Source organism: Hylaeus volcanicus, chromosome 3 (assembly GCF_026283585.1).
Source record: "Hylaeus volcanicus isolate JK05 chromosome 3, UHH_iyHylVolc1.0_haploid, whole genome shotgun sequence".
Lineage (NCBI taxonomy): Eukaryota > Metazoa > Arthropoda > Insecta > Hymenoptera > Colletidae > Hylaeus > Hylaeus volcanicus.
In genome coordinates this window covers 15,307,986-15,332,820 of record NC_071978.1, presented here as the reverse complement: position 1 = coordinate 15,332,820, position 24,835 = coordinate 15,307,986, and the positions used below count along the sequence as shown (strand labels likewise).

The 24,835-nt window shown below is 31.3% G+C and overlaps 2 protein-coding genes across 5 annotated transcripts in view; one reads left to right on the top strand and one right to left on the bottom strand.

Moving 5' to 3' along the window:
• The window catches only part of LOC128873289 (uncharacterized), a 37,698-nt gene extending 24,786 nt beyond the window's left edge, over positions 1–12,912 (top strand). The window contains exons 2-5 of one of the 2 annotated variants that reach the window (XM_054116761.1): positions 1,652–1,811; positions 3,229–3,350; positions 8,800–8,868; positions 11,896–12,912. In XM_054116761.1, coding sequence (XP_053972736.1) covers positions 1,652–1,811; positions 3,229–3,350; positions 8,800–8,868; positions 11,896–11,939 — 395 coding nt within the window. In that variant the 3' untranslated portion in view covers positions 11,940–12,912. Of the gene's footprint in view, positions 1–1,651; positions 1,812–3,228; positions 3,351–6,066; positions 7,737–8,799; positions 8,869–11,895 lie in introns of those variants that run through there. The other variant, XM_054116762.1, reaches the window with a different exon arrangement.
• A 2,013-nt stretch (positions 12,913–14,925) lies between these two features.
• On the bottom strand, positions 14,926–24,754 carry LOC128873288 (guanine nucleotide exchange factor subunit Rich). Of its 3 annotated transcripts, none has more exons than XM_054116759.1 (17): positions 24,462–24,754; positions 24,216–24,390; positions 23,308–23,415; positions 23,083–23,238; positions 22,671–22,985; positions 22,519–22,610; positions 22,162–22,435; positions 21,911–22,063; positions 21,627–21,827; positions 21,197–21,560; positions 20,925–21,130; positions 20,513–20,854; positions 19,783–20,272; positions 19,406–19,703; positions 18,711–19,183; positions 18,231–18,591; positions 14,926–18,153 (listed from the first exon to the last, which is right to left on the bottom strand). In XM_054116759.1, the coding sequence occupies exons 2-17, from the start codon at positions 24,348–24,350 to the stop codon at positions 17,826–17,828; spliced, it is 4,296 nt and encodes a 1,431-aa protein (XP_053972734.1). In that variant the 5' UTR covers positions 24,351–24,390; positions 24,462–24,754; the 3' UTR covers positions 14,926–17,825. The 3 variants fall into 3 exon arrangements, with proteins under 3 accessions (XP_053972734.1, XP_053972733.1, XP_053972732.1); XM_054116758.1 differs by having other exon boundaries at positions 24,467–24,754; XM_054116757.1 differs by having other exon boundaries at positions 24,216–24,754.
• Between the last annotated feature and the right edge of the window lie 81 nt (positions 24,755–24,835).

The following is a 24,835-nucleotide window of genomic DNA, read 5'->3' as shown; positions in this document are numbered from 1 at the left end:
CATTGACGCTGCCGCCTAGCGCGTAGCCTTTGCTACCGCGGCCGCTCGAACGGACTACGCGCGCTCTGATTGGTCGGGGTTTTCGCTTAATATCTCCTTAACGAAGCCCCATCCGACATTTTTGCAAAGGAAATTGTTGTTCAGAATCGTCTCAGCTACCCCCCATTTCCGGCTCCTCCCCGACTTTTGGGACACCCTGTATATCGGCTCCGTTCTACAGGGTGTCTACGTATAAGTTCGGACATACGCAGGGTGTCAATTTTCCAACAAAAAATTACTCTTAGACATTTTCTTTGTGTCGCCTTATTCTCGAGTATTTTCACTTTTAATATGTTTTCTGCATTTTCGACTTGACACTTTTCAAACGGCCATAACTCCAACAAATTACAGAGCAAACTTAAAACTAAGTATACCATTCGAAAGAGCATTAAATTTCTCATCTCCCTGATGCCGAACCAAAATTTGTTACATAGATTTAACAAGTGAAAAATTAGGTCAAACTTTACATTGTGAAGATTTTGAAAAATTCGACTTTTTCTGTATTCGTTTTTCGGTTTTAAATCCATAGTTATTTGGCGGACACTCTTCGGGAAAGACTTCCTCGAAGTCTCAGCTTTTGAATGGTATTGTTAAAAAAAATTGTACGGTAGTATTTTAGGGAGAAAATGACGTTTAAATGCAGAAAAGCGTTCAAAATGTCCGTCTCCTAAATCAAAATTTATCGGTTCTCCTGCACCGAAAACATCGATTTTTTGCTTTGTGAAATCGATCGTGTTCCAATCTCTACACTATTTATCGGTACACCGAGGTTGATTTAGATTAAATAGTCTCTAAAAACGTACATTCTATGGATACATGTTTAAAAACAATTATTATTCACCTCGCACTCAGACTCTACACACGGCTGGAAGAGGCTTGAAGTGTCAAAAAATCGGTTTTTTTCTTAATTGGGGAGGCTCGGGAGTGTCACTAAAAAATACATCAAACCCGATGTCACGTTAATTTTAAAGTGACAAGTCGGTTTTTGTTGAAAAATATCGATTTTCACCTAAAAACCCACGCTTTTTTACATTTAAACGTTATTTTCTCCCTGAAATACCACCGTATAATTTTTGTTGACGATACCTTTCAAAAGCTGAGACTTCGAGGAAGTCTTTCCCGAAAGGTGTCCGCCAAACAACTATGTCTTTGAAAGCGAAAAACGAATACAGAAAAAGTCAAATTTTTTGAAATTTTCACAATGTAAAGTTTGACCTAATTTTTCACTTGTTAAATCTACGTAATAAATTTTGGTTCGGCATCAGGGAGATGAGAAATTTAATGTTCTTTCGAATGGTATACTTAGTTTTAAGTTTGCACTGTAATTTGGTGGAGTTGATGGCCGTTTAAAAAGTGTAGAGTCGAAAACACATAAAAAATATTAAAAGTGAAAATTCTCGAGAATAAGGCGACACAAAGAAAATGTCTAAGAGTAATTTTTTGTTGGAAATTTGTTGTAGAATTGACACCCTGCGTATGTCCGAACTTATACGTAGACACCCTGTCATAAACAAATTTTAACGAACGATCCAACAGTTGGTCACTATAAATAAACAGTTTGAACACTTTAAAAAATGATAATGTTCTAACATGAGATATATCATTATTCTAGGAATGGATTGCACGTTCGGAAGCGATAACTTATTGGAAAAGATAATGTATAGCTGTCCAGGATTCTTGCAGTCCTCAGACAAGGCGTACTGTTGCTTTGATATTGAGAACGATAAGCCCTATTGCTGTACCCAGAAGGAATTTGCTCTTCAAGCATCATGGTAATACTTTTAATTATGAATATATTACTATTAGTATATGTTACAGTAACCCCTTCTAACTCTTTCTTTTTTAAAGAGAAAAAACTTTCAACGAATACATAGATACTACACTCCCAGACAAAAATACAGCACAGCTATAAATTTTATGAATTTTTATATTTAATTTCAAACTTTAATAAATATTTAATGTTATATACATTTTACTTAAATAACATAAAATGTATGACACACGAAAATAATAGGTGTCCTTTTTGGTTCGTATTATATTAGGTAGATTGGAAAGTTATGTCGTTTCTTTTACATTAAAATCAAATAAGTTTTTAATAAATTTCTATTTTCAATTAATTATATAATCACCCTCGTTACCAACAGTCTTTTGTCATCTAGTGTGCAAATTTTCAATGCCAGATCGATAAAAATCAAAGAGCTGATGAATAATAAACAAGTATTTAAAATTGCAAGAACGGCATTACTTTACAGTCCACCTAATAATTGTTGTATTTGAGACAGACGAAACGATAGCACACTTGAATTAACTAGTAAAACAAATGATGTTTCCGAAAAAAATAACAAACGAGACGACATTGTTTATACATTTAATAATGTATTAAACATTTTTTATTTTGTATGAGCTCCACCATTCGATTCGACAACAATTTATACAAATTTTGTATTTTCTTTTGTGGATGTCTGTCCTAGACAAACGCAATGCGTTTCTTTAATTCCTTAATTATGTTGAATTGTCGATTACCGGCATAATCAACTCGTAAGAGTTCTCCCTAACAAACTTGTTTAAAGTTTGAGAACGTATTGTCTCAGGAATAAAAATAGAAATTTATATTATACTGTTAATCATCTATTCTAAGGTCATATAAGATACCCTCAACAGCAGATGCATCATTTCATTAGTAATTTTACTTTCTCGTCGTGGATCGATCGAATATCACATTATTGTTTAGAAAATGTCTGTAAAACGGTATTCAATATTTGCCGCAGCAGCTATGTCCCACGCGCTCCGATTTACTTCCATTTTAGTGTTCTGTATCTCCATCATTTTTCCAAATTTTGATTCGAAATTTTTTGGCAAATATTCTCAAAACTTCAAATTTCTAAAATATACAATAAAAAAAAAATTGATTTTTTGTCCATCTAGACTAACATGCCCCCTTAAGTTATAAAAAGATAGTTGACTCTTTTCCATGCTTTGAAAATATGATTACTCCCTATAGGTTTGAACAGTGTTAATAAAATTAAATATTAAATCAAGATATTCGTTCATAAATCATATTTCGATACGTTATTTTATTTGAAAATCTCTTGCATAAAAACTTTCCTAAAGATTTTTCTTTGATTAGATTTGTAAGGAATAAGACGTTTACTTATCGTTCCTCTAAAAATTTCAAATATTGTATTACAGGGTCGTTACCACAGTGATTATCGTAGTTGGCATAGTGCTTGCACTAATTGCATTGTGCATATCATGTTTGTGCTTCATTTTCTGTCGGCGACGCAGATGTCAGCGGGGAACAGTTTATGGACGTAAGTATTGATTTATATAAGTTTCACAATAATATTAAATTTTGTTTAATACTTTTCATCGGCGGCATAAAACAATATTCATTAATTTATTCCAAAATAATATTTTCTTTAAAGTACCAATTGTAAGCATATTTTATATTAATTATATTAATGAAATAGTTATTAAGTCATTCAAACTTTATTTTCTAAGAAATTAACTACCGAATTAAAAATTTCATGAATAATTCAGCTTCACTTATTGTAATTAACGTATTCAGTTCATCAACTTATATTATACTGTTTCATTACTAATTACCTTTTTAGTTCATAACTCATGAATATTAGTTACTTATCCATTTTAGTTTGTACTTTTTTTTTTAATTATTTTTTTTAATTACATCCTTTAAATCAAAAAAATTGTTAAGCATTAATCTAAAGAGACATTGTATGGAAAAGATGCGAAGTATGAAATTATGTTAGTTAGAATTTTGCACTTTCAAAGATTTTTGAAGAAAAGAAAGGCTTAAGCATTCGGAGATATTTATTGACGTAATAGTGACTTTTCTCAAATTTTACAAGATGGACGAGGTTCGTTGTAGTTATTAATTTTTGGTCTTACTATTGCTAAACAATTGTTTAAAAAAAAAAGAAGAAGAAAAGAACTATTCAATTCGTTATAACTTTTAACGAAACATGGTCAAAAAATGTAAAAATAAATGCGCTTTCGTTTGATAGATATATTTATGTAAAAAGAAAGTATTAGAGTATATAGGTACACAAGTATTTACATAAAGTTGGAGATTTAACAAAAATTCCTGAATTTTCCTGGACACAGAAAACCATGTAAACTAAAAGCTCATATCTTTCTGTATGTTTAGAATAAGTTAATTAAATAATTAAAAAGCCCTCTTCTCTTTTCGTAATTAACTATTGAGCATTAGTTAAACCAAAAATTGTGCGACGAAACTGTTTAATAAAAAGTTAGTAATGATGTTTGCTTGTCTTGATTGAAAATCAAATAAATAAAGAAGTTAGTGCTATGAGCACTTATTTAACTTTAATAAATATCACACATGTCTATAGTTACTTTGGATCCCTTTCGGTAACAATTTGTTAAGCGTCAATTAATTAGCTTACATAATTTTTAAAGAATCGACTATAATTTAACATAATGGAGAGGAACATTGTGCATGAAGAACTGTTTTATCATAACCAATGAAAAAGGTGAAAGTGTTAATGTTATTGAGAGATATTTGCCATAAATTTTTGTATCAATTAGAGTACACAGTTATACTTCTTTTAAATCCTCAACTTATTGCTGTGTTTCATGCATGCATGATATAATTCTTAGCCTTACTGTCGTTATTTATAAAAGTATATATGTATGTAGACGTATATGCTCACGTACATGTACAGTGTAAATTTATATGTAGTAACTGATTAAGCCTACAAAGATCTTAGAAAGGTCAAGTTGATGCAGAAATTAAGTCTGAACGCCATAATTCTCTTTAATTCTTTAAAAGAAATTTAAGTGTTAATGTTATGATTACATGTGAGAAACAGACCTGGGCACTTTTAAAATAACACTATTCGAAATATTATTTCAAATAACATGTTATTTTACTTTGTAATTATTTTTATACTTGTGATAATTTTTGAAATAATATTATTTGAAATAATTGTGAAATTGTTTTTCAAAATCATATAAGGTGAAATCACAAGCATATGATGAATTTTTATTTAAAAGCGACGAAGATGAAATAGCAAACAGTTCAACGTTTCTTATCCAAACTAGAGAAGAAATAAATGTATTAACATTTTTGCAAGATAAAATCATCTATATTAAATGATTATGCGATTATAAGATACGTTTCTTTAAAAGTATAACACCTCTTTTCCATCGTCAACACGAGTGGAACAATTATGTATTTTCTTTTGTGACGACATTAGATGGAGACAGACAATAATTCCTTATAGATGAACTTTTTAAAGAAAGAATTGTGCTCAAAGCAAATTACTGCGAAGATTTCGTAAAATAAAGTGTTTTTGTTGCATATTGAGGATTATTTCTTTTGTTAAATTTTTAATACAACAATAACGAAATAATTCGTTATTTGAAATAGCTATTACTTCCAATGAATTGGTATTATTTTTATTTTCAAATAACTACATCGAAAACAACGGTTCGAAATGAATTATTTCAAATACTAATTTCTTATTTTTCATTTCAATGAAAATATGCCCAGGTCTCGTGGCATAGCAATAGCCAATTTGACCGTATTATAATTCTTTATAGGACCAACCCCGGCCTGATTCCATTTCAACACACCTTCCAGTCTTCTGACATTACTTTACACACAATATTTCCTGTAATTGTATCTTAAAGTATATATATTTTTCAAATGATTCATATAATTATTCTTGCATGGAACTACGTGACTAAACATTACGTCTAATTTTTATTTTAAAAGAGCCAAGGTATATCTATCCCAAGGTTAATAATTTCAATAATGGTCATCTACCAAAACATCAGAATTGTATTCTCTGAACTGCTATGCTGTTATTCGTTGGATCGCGTCGACTGTAAACAATCGTTAGATAGTTTTAACGCTTTTATAAAAACTAAATATCTTCCAAACGTTTAGCTTTAGGATAGATATTCTTTGATATTTTTACTATCGATAACTGATCACTCCATCGACTTGTATCGCAAACACATTAAATATTCCATTCACAGAGATACTACCTACACCGTATTATGTTTTCTTCGGAACCATAGAAGTATAATAATCGTACTGCTTCCTACTACGAAATAACGATAAGATACGAGGTAGATGAATGCGTTCAAAAAAAAAATATTTTTCACCGCACGAAATCAGTATACTAGGGAAACCTAATACAAACGAATTATTGCATTAGCACTGCGATGATCCATGACTTTTACGCGAATGCCTTTACGCGTTATGTTTGACTTTTGCATACTTAAAAATGGCAGTCGAACTTAATTGTGATTAGTTACAATGATAAGTTGATAAATGATTTGATGTATGATAAGCGAAAGGGCAACATTCCACGATCAATTTTTGTACTAAAAGTATGTTACATTTTTGTTTCCTTTTTTTTCGTCTTTTTTTCTGTTTCGTGTATTGTATAAGAAATATGTTATTAATTTAAAACGATTAGGAAAAATAGGATAGATACGCTTGCCACACGAATGTGTGTTTATTACATTAATAAATAAATAGAAACGATTTTTTTAAATATCTTCCGTTAGCGAGATGAGATTCGCGATTCTGAGCATATACATAACACATAGTTATATAGTGTAAATATAGATGTGTTTCGTTTAGTTATTAAACGGCTACTTAGGGGCACGCGTATGGAATATTTCCGTGTTTGGAAATTTCAAGATCCTACTTTTTTTATGACAGTATTCCTAATACGAAAGCAACCGACTTCCACTTACAAACATATCATTTTGTATGCCTCTTTACATCGATACACACGCATTGAAAGTACACCTATTCTCCAATTTACATAGAAGACCGATTCCTTGGACGTACTGTGTACATCGAAACTGATTGTCAGTATAAAAACCATATAAATCATAATTTACTCGATTATTTAACTGAATTCAATTATTTCAACGTAAAATACAAAAGGGAAAAAATATTAGTCCGTTCATGAAATAATAAATACATGAAGCTATATTTTATGATCTTAATTTTGATTTCTAAAGATAGCTTTTTTTTCAATTTCTTTCAACTTACCTAAACCTGTAACCAGTAAAAAAGCAGTAATTATTTACACTAATCTTTAAGTATGATGTTTTAAATATGTTCGATTTGAAACAGAACAACGATATACATATACATATACCTTTGTGTGTGCAACAGAGGGAAATTCCTCTTCTTAAGTTTATTGTCAGTGTTAACACACAAACGGTATTAAAGAATTACTGTACATTTTATGCTGCGTATAATTTTTTGTCTTCACAGTTCTTATTTTTGGTCATCTGTTACATTGAAAATATATGGGTGACGATTAAATCTGAAGATCAGGTGTTAAAGAAAAGAAATCTGATTAGGATTCGTAAATTTTTATCGTAAAAATAAATACTATCCGAAATGTTAGATTATATATTTTCCAATTATATAAGAACAATATTTTAGCTTCATACATATTTTCACGAATATTTGTCTGGCATTCAAAGTGTTAAAAAAAAAAGACACCGTGTAAATGGGGGGATAGGTGTATTGTATCAATAATATTTGTGATCAATTATTTTTATTTACGAATTTACTAACGATATAACACGAAACGCCTACGAACATTATGTAAAAATGTAAATTTAATAAGCGCTTTCTATTGTAACTTTTGCAAAATAAATACCTTTTTAATGGTTAATTGCGAGCAAACATTTCTTTCCCATTACTGCGATAAAAGTAATATTATTTTTATAGTTGACGTTATTATTAGCACACATTGCGCCGGTAACGTAAAAATAAAACGGCACATCACCCTATAATAAAATATACTCCTCTATGTCATAAACCTTACTCTACCAGGAGTCTATACATATATTCTTGTAAATAATACGATATTTAAAATGACGTTTTTTTTTCAATACTTTCACATATACATTGGTGCAGTGGAATAATTACTTCATATCTTTTATTAAATTTTGAATATTTTTATTATTCAATTGGTTGTTTGTTGTAAAAGTTAAATGCAGCCTGTGACCTATATTTAGTTTATAACCAAAACAAAATTTGATAATAATAATGTAATAAAAATAATTATCCAATTGGTTACTTGTTATAAATTGAATACAGCTTATAACCAAAGCAGAATTTGGTAGGGATTTTACCTTGAAAATTAAAATGGATAGCGATATAGCTAGCTCGACTCGTGAATCGTAAGGGAACATCGTTCCCAATTGTAAGGGAACATTTTCTATTCTCTACTTTTTGGCCTATTTAAATTATAATTTAGTTTACCAGTTTACAAAATAAAATAAAAAAATGTACATTCAATGCCACAATTTCTTTCTTATGTATTTTGGCCTGCTAAACTCGAAAATTGCAATGAAAAATTTTTCTATGGATAGGTCTTTTTTATATGAAAGAGAATGAACAAATAAAAGAGTTTGAAAGAAATAACTGTCTATAAAAGAGAATGAAAGACATAATTGTCTGTAAAAGAGAATAATACAGAATGAAAGAAATAATTGTCTATAAAAAAAATGGAAAATCAAAAGATAGCCCCAAATCAAAATATAAACAAAAGCGAACTAATATCTTTTATTATCGAGTGATGTATCGTTTTATTCTAAAATTAAGAATACTTAAAGTTACGTTAAGACTTATCTTTCCTTCTTGATATTTTTTCTGTTGATCGTTTGTTGATTGTACCGAATGAAATATTAATCTTAAATGTTAAGTCCACTTAATGGGAATATCTGTTCCAGACGTACAAGTACCCGTCGTACAAGTAACTCATCAACAGCCAAACTATCCGATTCCAGTTAATGTAACAGGTGATTATAAATATATGAATATAGAATTACGGTAGCTACAATACGGAACAAGAAGATCGTACATCTGAAAGTGATCATTTATTTAAACATTCGAGAAATTGGTGAAAAACGCGATATTTATTTGTTCCTGTTTAGTGTTTACCCCTCCACCAGTCGAGATTGGGACTTGAAACTTGGCACAGAGTAGTCTTTTCTGATATAACCTGTCGAATACATATATCATCGCAAATCGAAATCGAAATTTTTACCCCCATAACAGGGATATACCCTTATGCGTTTAAAATTTAAGGTAAAACCAAAGAATAATATATTCTGAAATATGTGAAATGATGCAATATAGAGATATACCAATTATTGAAACTGAACGAGAATAATGTTGATGTTGTTTTAACTTGGTAGTATGATTAGAAAATTCCGACTTGTAATGTGAATTTTACAATCCTATGTGATGATGACAATTTTCGTTACAATGGTATGTTCGTTACCGACAAAGCCAGCGCCGGATTTACGTTTGACGAGGCCCGGGACTAATAAAATAGTAGAGCCCCATTTAAGTCAGTGATTCGATATATTAAGTGAGCCGGAAAATAATGTCGTTTTTGCAATTTTAAATACTTGTTTATCGTTCATCAGCTCATTGATTTTTATTGATCTGGCATTGACAATTTGCACAATAGATGGCAAAAGGCCATTGATAACAGGAGCGATTATACAATTAATAATTAAAAATAGAAATTTATAAAAAATTTGTTTGAATTTAATGTAAAAGAAACGACATTACTTTGCAGTCCACCTAATATGTATATGTTACGGTGAATGTGATAAACTGGGGATTATGCATAATCCCCAATAAGGTTGATGAATGTGATAAATTCGGGAATATTTATGAAATTCACCGGTGATTTTATATAATCCCCAACTCGCATCGGGGAGTGTGATAAATGCACTTGAAGGCTAAGGTTAAGGCGGAGGGACGGATAAAGTACAAAGCAAAGTCGTTCAGAATAGTGTCCTTGATAACAATATGTCAAGGTCAAGGTCATCGGAGATGCCTCCCCTAAAATGAACATGGTAATTACAGAGAACAAGTAGTTTATACATTAACACGTAGACGTATTAACGTCTACGTAGTAGAAGTTCGGACATACGCAGGGTGTCAATTCTACAACAAGTTTCCAACAAAAAATTACTCTTAGACATTTTCTTTGTGTCGCCTTATTCTCGAAAATTTTCACTTTTAATATTTTTTCGGCGTTTTCGACTTGATACTCTTTAAACAGTCACCAACTCCATCAAATTACAGTGCAAACTTAAAACTAAGTATACCATTCGAAAGAGCATTAAATTTCTCATCTCCCTGATGCCGAACCAAAATTTATTACGTAGATTTAACAAGTGAAAAATTAGGTCAAACTTTACATTGTGAAAATTTCAAAAAATTTGACTTTTTCTGTATTCGTTTTTCGCTTTCAAAGACATAGTTGTTTGGCGGACACTCTTCGGGAAAAACTTCCTCGAAGTCTCAGCTTTTGAAAGGTATTGTCAAAAACAATTGTACGGTGATATTTTAGGGAGAAAATTACGTTTAAATGCAGAAAAGCGTGGGTTTTTACGTGAAAATCGATATTTTTCAACAAAAATCGACTTGTCACCTTAAAATTAACTTGACATCGAGTTTGATGTATTTTTTAGTGACACTCCCGAGCCTCTCCCAGCCGTGTGTAGAGGCTGAGTGCGAGGTGAATAATTGTTTTTGAACAAGCATCCATAGAATTTTCTTTTTTAGAGACTATTTAATCAAAATCAACCTCGGTGTACCAGTAAATGGTGTAGAGATTGGAATACGATCGATTTCACAAAGCAAAAAATTAATGTTTTCGGGCGCAGGAGAACCGATAAGTTTTGATTTAGGAGGCGGGCATTTTGAACACTTTTCTCTTTTAAGGTGTTACAACATTTTTGGAAAACTCTGTATAGTACTTTGTGCAGAGTTGATGGTGCCCTAAACCGCTTATGGTTGCAGAAAATTGAAATGTTAAAGATGAAGTGAGAAATAGAAAAAATATGTATGCGTGTGAAGGTAGCCCCGAACTTTTCGAATTTTTGATTTTTTAAATTGTGCTACATTGTGCTACATTTGTGCCGTAAACCGCAATTCTGTAAGTCTAAGCGTGCTCAAGAAAATAGAACGAAACAAAATTTTTGATAGCCCCGCACTTTTCGAATTTAGAGTTTTTCTTTTTTGTGCCATATTCTGCTATATTTGTGCTGAATTGTACCGTAAATAAGAGATCGATAACATCGATAACAATTAAGAAAAGAAATAAAATCAAAAATATACTAGCCCCGCACTTTTGCGAAACTCGGTATCTCTATTCATTTCGGAGATAAAAAATGTTGAATTTTAAGGAATAAAAAATTTAATATTCGCACAATTTGCGAACGGCGACGGATTATCGAATTTTGCAAGTTGTGCTAAATTGTGCTACTTACGATACACGAAACACGTGCATTAAAAATTGAGATTAGCTCGAGGGTCAATAAAAATTAACAAAAAAAGGTGGCGGTGATTAAAAATTATGATATTTCTGAATTTTCTTTGATTGTGCCGGATTGTGCAACACTAGCGCAACAACTTTTCCTAATTACAAAATCTCGTCAGATCGTCAGATTTCGCAGCGTTGGCAAAGATTGGGAATAAGAAACTATACAATTCCGTTTAAAAAAATATTATCGACTTCCATATCTACTTTACACCTCCTCTGACTTACATAACTACTTTACACTTTCTCAAACCTTCACATCTATTCTACACTTCCATCGAACAAAAGTCATCGGCGCCATGATAACGTGCCTCACATTCGATTTTTTTTCTGCCGTTAAAAACAAACGAATTAATCACGCCGTATAATTATGATTAATAATTATTGTCGGTAGATAATGTGCTCTGTACATAAATCGTGCGTATTATTATTAGGTACTTAGTTATTAGATTGAAATAATTGTAATCGAATCTACCTCTTTCAGGATTGGCGCAACCACAGCCACACACGAACACAATTTATGTGTAGCAGCTACTGTACAATCCAAACTGTGTATAATCTATAGAATAGCAACAATTATTGATGCCATTGTTAAGAAAGTTCCATTGTGATTGTATTTACCTCGAACGGTATCTATCATTTCATTTTTCACTTGTAACGTCTACTGTTGCGACTATAAAACGTCTTCCGTTAGAAGAAAACAACAAACACCCTAAATACGCATATGCGTATTTAATCTTTTCGACGCTGAATACTTTTTTATATGCAGCGATTCACGAAAGTATTCACACGCTTTCGAATCAAACGTTTTGTTCTTAACCCCTTTCGCAACCAACGTCGAGCGAGGCTTAACAAAAATGTACTAAAATTGAATAATCTGAACCGCAAAGAGTTAACACATTGGATACGGAAAACGGAGTCGAATTTGTTATACTTTCTGTTCAAATATCAAATCCTTTCTTTGCGGAGAAGAACGGCCAGATAATGTTTTACACCACATTCTGCTATAGGTATCAGCCTTTTAGCCATGGTGAGGTACTTTTAAAAATTAAAAATAACATTATTGCTCAATATCTCTTACTTATTCGTTGAATTATTCGTTATTCGTAAATAACGAATAAACTTATCATTACATCCATAAAATACAGATGTAGATTAAATTCATTTTCACCGATAAAATGATACGCCACCAAAGTTCGTCATTTCTATAAAAAGATTTTAGCTGAATTTAGGTATTTATATTGTTGGTTCACCTTACTGATGTGTAATTTCTTTGGAAAAATTTGTTAATGAAATTAATTTTTAAAAATTGTATTAAATCTATTTCAATATCTTTATGTTGTCTGAATTCTTTTGTGAAGTTTCTACAGTCAATGTTTCGACGAATTCCTTTGTAAATATTGTTTACCTCGTCGGACATTCTTCGATACAAACATTTATAATCGTGAAATTTTATGTTATAATAATTATTGTTGTAATAAAAGTATTTTAAAAGTCATAATGTAATTTGATTGTTTCGAACACTGAATGTTTAGTTCGATGTTATTCCAATACTCTCGTCAGAAACGTATTACAGTAAAGGGTCCATAAATGCACAAACTCGGGACTGAACTAATGCATGTATGGTAGACTTCGTACATTCTCTGATGTTTCCCGATAAGCTTCGAACGTAGAGAAGGACAGCGAATAAAAGAAGAGGACGGAGCGAAAACACCAAGGTATGTCGATGAGACAATGTAATGCAACGGTGAAACTTTTTTTTTTATTAATTTTTGTATTGTAAAACTTGTACCATCATATTCCTGACATTAAAATGAGACCAAACACGATATAATTCGGTCGATATTTACCATGCATTTTTTTTTTTTTTTTTTTTTTTTTAGTTAATGTTCTACGACATATGATATATAATAAGTTGTTGCAAATAAATATGTTGCGAATTACGTCGTGTTTGGTCTCATTTGAATCAGAAAAATGTCAGGAACATGATGGTAAAAGTTTTATAACAAAAAAGTTAATAATAAAAAAAGTTTTATCGTTGCATTAGCATTGTCTTACCGAGATATCCGATCCCAGATCATATTACACTACTCGGCAATCGAACTCCTTGACTCCTCAAGCGGTATACCCCCCAGTGCCAATGGTGGGGATGGTGCCTGTGCATTTATCGTAGAGAAATTTGTGCATTTATGGAGACTTTACTGTACTCTGCAAGAATCGGCCAAAACTCAAATATTGGCCGGTTAAAATTCATTTGTAAAATACATAATGTTATATCACTAGTAATGATCGATTCAGAATCTGCGTGAACACGTCCATAGCATCGAAAAAGCTATGATATCATAAACGACAAGCAAGCCTTGTTCAAGTCACTATTTTATCGAAAGTTAAGTCGAGAACGTACCAAATCTGGCGAATTTCATTTGAAATAAAAATAATAAATAACTGTTTGATATAACATTTAAATCTTCTATTTTTTGCAATGTTATTTAGGAATAATCACAAATACTTGGTTATTTAAATCTATGATATACGTACTTCGATAAAGATATGCAAAATATCAGTAAAATATATTTATTACACTACTTTTTTCTCTTTTTCTTTTAAATCATTAACATTTGCCATTGTAATGATACAAATGTAATTTCATTATATTTTTGGAACGTCGGTTATTTTCAAGAGTATTTTGTTTATTATTCCAAATGCAGAAACAGTATCTACAAAGTTATTTCATGAAATAATATAACGCAATTCTATTTCAAATAATACAAAATTGCCAGATTTGGAATGCACAATGAGAAAATAATCTAAGCTCTCGCATAGAATCTACATGTATATACTCAAAAATAGACTTTTTCTTATTACCGTTTTTATTATGCAATTTTGTTGCATGAATATAATATTAAAGAAATTGGGTTTAGATAAAAAATGTACTGAGTTATTTAGATTTTTGTTCATACGTATAACGTATTGTAAAAAAAAATGTTTTTATATTACTTGATTTATTAGAACTCAGTAATGCGCTATTAAAGCACAACAAATTTATTAAATTATAGATTTCAATAAATTCATGAGAAAAAAAAATGAGAATACAGTATTTGTACCATGTTACCCAGAAAGTACCTGATATTTTTTGTATACGTTATCTATAAATATACAATACTATAATATTTATCCTACAACTTTGCCATTGAATCTAAATGTAAGTTTCTTTTTTATTGCTTACCATGTTCTTACTAATACAACAATAATAAATCATATACGTTATACTGTTGTATTATTATAGTTAATGGATAAGCACATAGTACGTGCTGTTAAAATGTACATTATATGAGAAAATAAAAATAAATGTGTTATATTATAAGTAAACATGTTTTTAATTATTTCACATTAGATTGCCAAGTTTTCCATCATTACGAAACTCCTGTAATTTATATATTGTCAATATAGTATTATAAAAGAGTATGTATTATAATAGTCTTGCATATGTAAATGAATATGTTATATGTGTTTATCTGATCTGTTTCTTTTTAAATTGAATACAAATGTTGGAGTTTAATAATGAGAAAAGTCTTGATTAAGAGTCTATTGATTTACAAGATGAAAAGGAACAAAGCATACAGTGTATTGTAAAGTTGCACAACTTAATTGTAGGCGAACAGAAGAAGGTACGATCGCGATAGAAAAGACAATTAGATGTACAAACAGATAACGAATAAATTTATGTAAATTTCATGTAAGTAAAAATTATATACATATACACATACAGTAAGACCCCGCTTAACGTTGTTTCAGTATTACGCGATAGTATTTGGTAGTTTTTTTTCAGTTTGTACAAAATACCTTATAATTCAAGAGACAGAGAAAGAGGTGTAATACTTCTTATATATAGAAAAATGCGAATAATTCAAACATCTTTTTCTATTAATAAATTATCAGAATTTGACAACTGTAGAATTATAATTCCTTTGAATTATTTTAAAAATACAACTCATTTTTGGGTGTAGCAATTTTCTTATTATTTCAGTGAGTTTCTTTCCAAAAACTTTGGAACTCGCTGATGTAAGGTGTAATTATAATTATATAAATAACCAAAATCATCTTTCTTTTAAGTTGATAAATTAAGAAAAAAAAAACACCTGATAACTTATTTATGGGAAAATATATATTTCGGAATATCTATGTTACAATATATGTATAAATAGTTTATTATTAGTGTTCCACAGTTTTCTCTATGAATTAATTAGTATTATTGTTATACAAGACCACAGTGAACCTCCATTGCTAGATTCCTTGAAACTGAGTTTAATGACTGAACAAGTTGAAATAAGGTTGTCCATTATGTTCAATTAATTAATTTCAATGCTACGTATAAAAGGGGCAGTACTAACTAGTTTCTTAAATATTAAGAAACTGTGAAACAATGAATCTACAATTATCACTATTTAGGCATACATTTTGTTTCTCTATGAACCATTTCCCCAATTAATATTCTTAAGTTTATATTAATCTGATATAGATGCTTATAAGTAATTTTGATTATTGTTTTTGACTGTCTGTAATCAGCTAATTTTCGTTTTTGATTATTGAAATATTATCATACTTAAATTAAAAGTACTGAAATTAAAAATAACAAGCAGCACAAAATTAAAATTGAAAAATTAACAAATCGAATAAACATTATCTATACAAGATATTAAATAAATATTGTTTTTACCTCTTTATGTAATATCTCTACCTCTATGTAACCTCTATGTTACCTCTATGTAATAATCTATGTTCATTACATAGTAATATTTATTTTTTATATAGTTACAAAAATTTAATACCATTTTTTTTATTTGCTATAATACAGGAGGACTACATTTATCTGAACTATTGGTAAGAAATACCCCAATTATATGAATACTTGTGCTCAAATATAAACTTAAATCAAGAACAAATTATTAGTCATATACACTATGGATTAGTAAATAGATAGTTACTTCATAAAGTAACAACAGATTACAATTTTTAAAATCCTACTTGTAAATTTAGTCGTATTGAAATACTAATTTGAATAAAATGAAATCTTTAAAGCCAATTTTGCAAATATCGATTCACATTATCTGAGAAATTTAGAAAAAAAATCGGTGAATCTATATTATTCAAATAATTTTGTCTACCAATATATTCAAATAAATTGTATCTACTGTATATCATTCTTTTATAATCATAATTTAATCAAATGGAATTTTAACTTGCAAATTAATTATTAAAACGCTTGTTTTATTTTATGAGTATTAATGTCTCTTAGTAATTTTTACGCAATTTGGCCAACCAGTAACATATATTACATCATTTATAATTCTTTTTAAATAGAAATAGCAGTTTTTAATTTACTCATTTAAAAATTTATATTATACAAACTACTATTCAGCAATAGTGTCTACTTTTCATTCTACATCATTCAGCATACTATACCTTGATACAAAACCAATATCTGTTATATCAATTGATTAATATCAATCGTAAAGTTATTGACATTAGGTATACATAGTAATCTGTTCTTATTTGATTGTATAACATACATTTTTTCTTGTATTTGAACGAAAATCTGGATTGCAGGACGGTTATTTTATCTAATACACTACTGCATAAACACAACTATAGTTTATCAATGTTAATTTTCGCATGAAAAATCTTTTAAAATAAATAATTTATAGTGAAACTGACGATAATTAGTGCAAACTATTTTCTCATAATGCAGTCACAATTCAGTCGATGCGATATTGCAATATATAAAATATGAGAATCCACTATTATTCTTCCTCTCGTAATTAAATCTATAATCTACTAATACCAATTGCATTCATAGTGTAATATTCATTGTTTTTGTATATTGTCTACAAAGAAAGGAAGAAATAGTATCAGTCATGTTTTGCAGATTTTTCAAACTCTATTGTTTCTTGTTAAGTAGTTTAAGAGTGAATGTAAAAATATGTCAACGATACCTTTTCTACAACTTTAGTAGCATATTTACACATATAGAAATGCTTAAAAATGAGATATATTAATTTCGTAACATTTCATCTTCGCTGTTAAAATTGTTAAAGATATTATTGCGTACATAATTATTATACAATATTTAACTAATATATTTGATACCGCTATAAAAAAACGATTAGAGCTCCCGTTATATTACATATATAACTTATTCGTTCAATTAGAGGTTTGCATTTCCTAAATCTACCCCGCATCATTTTAAACAGAATTATAATACCAAACAGTGATTACTCGAATTCTATTCACAACTGAGTCTATTAAAACAAGTGTCATAGAAAGCTGGAAAATTCTGAAAAAATGTTGTACCTACTTATCAATACTAAAATCTATAATACAATACCTCTGAGTTTTGAGAAGACATCATTGCTTTTAAGATATTACACATGTAGACTGTGAAGAAGTATTTTCCGCACTATTGAGATTACTATAACTATTTCGAAAAGCTACCTCTTCAACATTTAGTGACAATTCGTGGGATCGATCTTCTTCTAATGGAGCAGTCGTTGAAGCATGACTAATAGACGAGTGTCGTGATCGAGTTAAGTTTCCTCGTTGGTTACTGCCAGCTGATGGAGCTGGACTTGGAGAAGGGCTCTCCGGGATCTGCTCTTGTTCTTGCTGTTGCTTAATTACAACTAGTCTGTTTAACAAAGAAATTTGTACTTGGATGCCCGACATAAATGGTCTGTAACCCAAACTGAAAATCAAAGAATTCTTTTTATTATATCTGAAATATTTTTTTTGTAAAATTACATTTGTTCGTGTAATACATACCATTCAGAGTGAGACCATCTAGTTAGCGTAAGAAGACCATCTCTTAAATTAATTACAGAATCGAACGTTTGCATAGGTGCATGAGCTGCTCTGATAGTTCTAGCCATAGCAGGTGCATCACGTAAAATAGTTGCTAGTACCGCAGCCCATCCTAAACAACCACCTTCCAGAAATAATTGTAAAAGATATCTAAGTTGTACTTCCGCCCGACTTATCGGTGCACAAGGTGAGATATTATGAACTTCTGTTTGTTCTACTGGTTCTGGCGAAACCCAGCATACTGTTCCAACTCCAGTTCCAACAATAGATTCTGTATCATCTCTCCAAATGGTACTACTGTCGCTAAGAACACTATTAGCATCTGTAAATGTCGGGACAAAATTTATACTTTATTATACTAAACTCGCTTAAAAACAGAAAAATCTTAGAAATTTGTATAGGCAACAAACTTATTAATGTATCATAATAATATATAAATACCGTGCAACATATTTGCTGTCATCTTAGTTTCAGCAGTGGGAAACTGGGTTTCTAAGCTAGCAACGGGTGAAATTAATGTTGTGTAAGGTGGTCGTCCACTTGGTAAACTAGTGTAACCGCTATCAGGCAAATCAACCGCAAAACTTGAATTCAATGGTTCATCTTCGGGACTTTCTAGACTAACTGATCTTATTGAACGTAGAGACGTAAGGCTAGATCTTCTAAATCTTTGCAAAGATGGAAGTGATAGCACAGGATAAGCAAATGCAAAATCCTCATGCGTTGCTTTTAGCGCTGCAACATAATCATCAATTTTTGCTGCTCTATCACGTTCTCTGCCAAACCATGTAACTAAATGAAAGTCTAATCTGGCGGCGAATCTGCCTAAATCTGAAAGTCGTTTCGCCGAGAGTAATCGACGAGCATGACGTTGTAGTATTACGTCAATAAAAAACTCTTCTGCCGAACCCTCTCTGAAAGGTAAGTTACATTCAAGTTTTATATAATACATATAAATCCATATGTAATTGTTTTCATGCTGTATGTTTACATTTAAGAATTATATGAAATAAAATATAGAGTGTTTTAAAAAAATGTGAGGTCTTTTTCAGTATTAATTCATTTTTTGGTACGCGGTAACAAAGAAGTTCGTTACTTCTGCTTTATAATACGATGCACGAATAACTAGTACTTACTTGTTATCAGCTTTTTCAACTTTAGAAGTGCTCGTAGACACAGACTTCTTTCGTCTCATAACTACATTTCTAGTTTTTTCCAACATTGAAGATGGAGCTATATCTTTGGCTGAGTCTGATTGTACTTTCGGTGTTACTGTAGTACTATAACTTCGACTTCTCGAAACTTGCATGGTTCCTAATACTAGGGATAAATCATCCTCGTGGGGTGAAAGGGGCGGTGAGGAGGTTTGCGGAGGTACTCCCAATTTTGACGTTCCTCCCCACGAAGTTCGTGGAGATTCCACGTCATTTGGATCTGTGAAAAAGACAACGTAATCATGAAAATAATGAAGATAAAATACCTACATTTGACGTGTTTTTTTTTAATACTTTACCAATCGCTCTGAGAAACCGAACGAGATCTTTTGAAAGTTCCCATCTTCCCTGTTCTAAAGCAGCGTCTAATAATAATGTAGCATGTTGCCGGCTAACGGTAGAAGGTTCTAGGTTTTGTAAAATTATTAAGTAGCTAGCAGCAGTATCGAGTTGCTGGCGTTGCAGACAATCTTGCAATAGCTTCTTTGGGGGACCAGCAACAGAGAATAAATAAGGCCAAAGTGCTATTTCCGTTTTTCTAGCACACTGTACAACTGCTCTAGCCCATACACCTGGAAATTCTCGAATGAATTCCACTACAGAGGGTAGCTGAGCATCTGGGATTGGTTCCTTGCTGGTTGCTTCTTCTTCTAGTACTTCGTGAAGTAAAAGCTCTAACGAATGTGGGAAGTATGGTAGTGAAGAACACGAACGAGCAATTTCCCAAGCATGATACCCCAGATTGCGGTGTATTAGTTGTCGTAATATTTGGTGAAGATAAACTTGACTCTGAAATTAAAATAACATGTAATAATTTTGAATTCACTTATAGAAAGTACAGTAGACTCGTGTATAACACGGATAATACGTAACGTGTTGTATGAAATTGTATTATACAAGAAAAAGAGAAAAAACAAAGAATTCCCGCATTTTATTATATACGAGAATCGCGTTATATGAAAAAACTCGTCATAATTTATTTAGCGCGTTATACAGAAGTTTGCTGTATACTGACGGTAATATACATACTGTAAGCTCCAATAAACTGAAAGGTAATGAAAATGGAGAATTTGTATCCGAAGTAAACAGTACTGTATCATTTTCTGCTCCTAATAAAATAGCATCTTCGAAGAGTATAGCCAAAGGATATATACGTAAGTGAAAAGGTAACATTATCCTTTTGCTCATAAATGTGTGTGCCTTTTCTTGGTGATTTCTTGGAAACAAAGGAAGCCAAACACGCATCCCATGTGCACCACAAAATAACCACAGTGCTTCTGTTAAGTGGGGTTTATCTCTCCTTGATCTCCATGGTACCCAGACATTTTCTACGTAAGAAGCTAATACTGTTGGAGCACTACACGTATACAGCTATAAGATGTACACGAATATTAGAAATAAGTTAGTGATTATATTGATTGTAAATACATTATTCACATACAACTTCTGGGTTATCAGTACAATGTTCTCTTTGGACCATAAGAAGACGTCCAGATACATTCAACAAAAGACTTTCAGGGTGTGGATGACTTCCGGCCGTTTCTGCACGTATAGTAGTTAAAGTGGCACTTACAACACAAGCAGGATGAACACAAAGTCCACTAACATCTACAGTCTGCAATCTTATTAATTCTATACTTCCTGCATCTGAAACATCAATGTTTTTAATACGAATTTTATGTATACAACTGATCAAGTTTTTTGGTTACCTACCATTATTGCTTTCCAGTACCATGTCATAAATGCTAATCTGAGCATTTGCACAAAACGTCAAGAGTCTATCTTTTAGTGTATTGAGTAATAACACCTGTGATGGCATTCTAACAGTTCTAACATAATTGTTGTCCAAACGCGTATCGCGTGGGTATATTCTAACTTCATCCTTATCGTCTAATATCGAATAACTACTAGCTATTAAAAAACCTTGATGCCATAATAAACCTCCAGTTACGATAAAATCGCGTTCTTGAGTTTCATTACCAAAAAGTTTCCATTTACGCGTAGGTAAAGAATAGTGAGCTAACCCTGTCCGTCCAGCTACAGCTATGCTCATACCTTCGTTATCGATAGCAGTGTACTGAGAAAAGATAATTATTTAAAAACATAATTTTGCTTTTTATTGGGAGTATATGCATTTACATACTCTTATTGGCCAATTGGAGCCGCTATATGCAGTAGGGATAGGAACAACTAGCCATTGCTTACAACCCGCAAGTGTTTGCGTTATAGAATCATTAGGAATTTCACTACTAATATGAAAAGTTGACGTGTTTGTAGAAACTCCACCACCGAGGTTTAAATACAATCTATCTTCACCTTGTAAATATAAATGTCCATGATGACCCTACATATTAAGACATTGTCAACGGTAAATACCATTTGTAAAAAATTATATTTGTTTAGGTAAGTATTTGTTTTCAACATTACCATGCAAGGATTGATCGTCAAGGGACTTTTTACAAAATCTAACTGTATCAAAGAACGCCTTAAATTAGCTACTTCATTTCCATTTTCTTCGGTCAAGGAAGGACCTGGAGATTCTCTTAACATCCAAAGCTGATAACCTTCTGCAGACCACTCCTACGATATATAAAAGATGAGTTCATCAATTTTAACAATTGTACATAAATAAGAAAATAAAATTAATACTAATAGCTAAAATTAATGAATATACTAACCATTGTGTGGATGTGTAAAGGATTATCATGGTTCAAGTCTACTCTTAAACCATAATCCCATTTTAAGCTACAAAGCAACAAAGCACCAAACGTACTCCATACTGCTAGGCCACCACCTTCCCAAGCTAATGCGATGGCACAACTATCAGGAGTCCACCTTAAACACCTTACACGACCTGGTCTCCCCGGGTAATCTTTTGAGGATAAGCTTAAGGTATGGGACATTTCTAGTCCCCCTGTTGTTTCATCAACATAATATACTACACCTTCGGAACTAATAACAGAATGTATATAATAAGTTTATATAAATACATACATGCGTTTTAGTATAATTATCAGAAAAATTTAAAGATATACTTTTGCCTTCCAATTGCAATAAGACGATATTTATGATTTACAGCTGCACAAGTAGCATCATCGACATCTCTAGCCCAAATTCCTTGTACTTGCTAAAAAATAATATTATTGTCACATTTCTTACCTATTCGTTTAAAAATTAATTGACATACATTAGGATCAAATTTCAGCGACTGTGCTGTAAGAAATGCTCCTTTGCCTGTATTAAGAACAATTGCAAATCCACCAACTAAAGGAGAGTATTCAATATCGCTAACATATACATTGTTTTCAGTAAGAGGTATGGCTACAGTAGATATTTGTTGATCTATGCTAAATGGTATTCTTCTTAAATCGAGAGAGTAATCTCGGTTTACAGTACCATCCCATTTATGACGTATTATATGGCTGGTCTTTGTAGCTACCATAAGTTCATCACGTATACAAACTAATGAACTGATACCACCATCTATCCAAGCAGATTTTTCCTAAAATGAAAACACATTTTCAAACAAATCGTGGAATATATAATATATGCAGTCAACATTATTTTTATGTAGAGGATATATTTGTATGTTTACTTACAAATGTCAAGACCAAGGAAGGAATAACTTCTTTGATAAAAAGTTCAGCGCTGTCTCTTTTTAAACTGGTAACTGGAGAGTCTCTTTGCTCATAAAGACCTCTTCCTTCTGGACTAGTATCCGATAGACGATAAAATAAAAGATAGCTATCCGATGTCTGAAAAGGTTTAAATTATAATAACCTGTCATCTTCTGTACTAGAATTTAATCATAAAACTTTTTATACCGCTATGACCAGCATACTGGAGTCTGGTCTCCATTGTACCAGAATATTATCACCGTGTTTCCGTAAAGAATCTGCGGTTCTTCTGATAAATATTATGGGCACACATGGCTAGAATTAAGTGTTTTTTATTAAATTAAATTACATAATAATTAGTCACATATTACAAATCAGGAAGTGTTAAACATCGATAAATCAAAACTGATGAGAACTGAACAATACTTTAAATTATAGAGTCTTGGTAAATATTACATAGATGTCTAAGAAAAACAAATGAAATTATAACTATAAGTTGATTAAGATCGAAAGTTCAATATTTCTCTTATTATATTGGAATTTAAAGTGACTTCTATTGTCCAAAGGTGGTTATCAATAACAAATGATGATAAAAAGGACACAATATAATTAATGGTTTTGGTAATCTTGATTTTCTCAGATTTATTGAATCGAGTTGTTGAAAAGCTTAGTTATCGTCAAGCTCATTTTAACAGCAATACATTTAACGCTTGAATTGTATAGAGTTATAAAGATTGTAGAAGCCAGGTGGCTGTTCTGTGCAACTTCAAGTTAGATTCTATTTACTTTTTAAATTATCAAGTATTTAAGAAGAAAAATTAACGAAACTTCAATTCACAGATTTAAGTGCTCTTGACTTGATGAGGTTTAAATTATAGATCTGATTGTACATGAAAAGTAGGGACACGCAAATTTTAATACCAAAATCATAAGAAAACAGTTCCATTACAAAGTTACTCTATAAACAAAGTAAAACAGACAACTAAAAATGATTTTTATTTGTTGCATCAATGATTCATAAACACGAGTAAATATTTTTAACGTTGTTGAAGATCATAATTATAGTTTACAACATATTAATCGCGAAATTATAATGTTGTGTGTGTAATACATGCCTTGCAATACCAGATGGTAAGAGAATCCGTCGTCAAGACAGCAAAAAGTATCTTGTCCCTGTTGCAAACAACTGCTGTTATCTTCTCCGGTTCTGTCGTATTCAGAACCCGCGGCCATCCGATAGGGAAAAACATGATTTCTTTTTATGACCGTACACCTTCCGTGTTCACATTCCTGTTATATTTAAACTGTTTTCGTATTTCATCCCTTGTTTCGAGAAATCTGACAAGTAAACACATCCTAACCTCACCATCTTACGTTCGTCATAAGTATATACTAGGTTACTCGTGCAACGAAGTGAAGCGAACTCCCTCGAGATCCACGTAGTACAATGCACGGGAACTTGCTTGCTGGTTCTCGTGCTACTTATCTTAATTCCCAATCGTTCACACGGTCACGTGTAGCTAATACTTTCACATTGCCATACACGATTCTCAGACATCCATTTCTACTAAACAATTAACATTAATATGTAAAATCTTAAAGAATACACAAAGCAACATGCGATTAAGTTACATCCGTAACTAAATAATTAAATAAGTAAATACACATATGTGTATCCATTATATCTCGTACTTTAGCTTTTAAGGGGGCATTTCACTGTGAACGCACAAAAAAA

Coding starts and splice junctions, on each gene's coding strand:
- LOC128873288 (XM_054116757.1), bottom strand. CDS start 24,350: ATGTTTTTCCCTATCGGATGGCCGCGGGTTCTGAATACGACAGAACCG. Junction 19,704..19,782: donor TCGGTTTCTCAGAGCGATTG/GTAAAGTATTAA, acceptor TCTTTTTCACAG/ATCCAAATGACGTGGAATCT. Junction 19,184..19,405: donor GTTGAAAAAGCTGATAACAA/GTAAGTACTAGT, acceptor CTTACCTTTCAG/AGAGGGTTCGGCAGAAGAGT.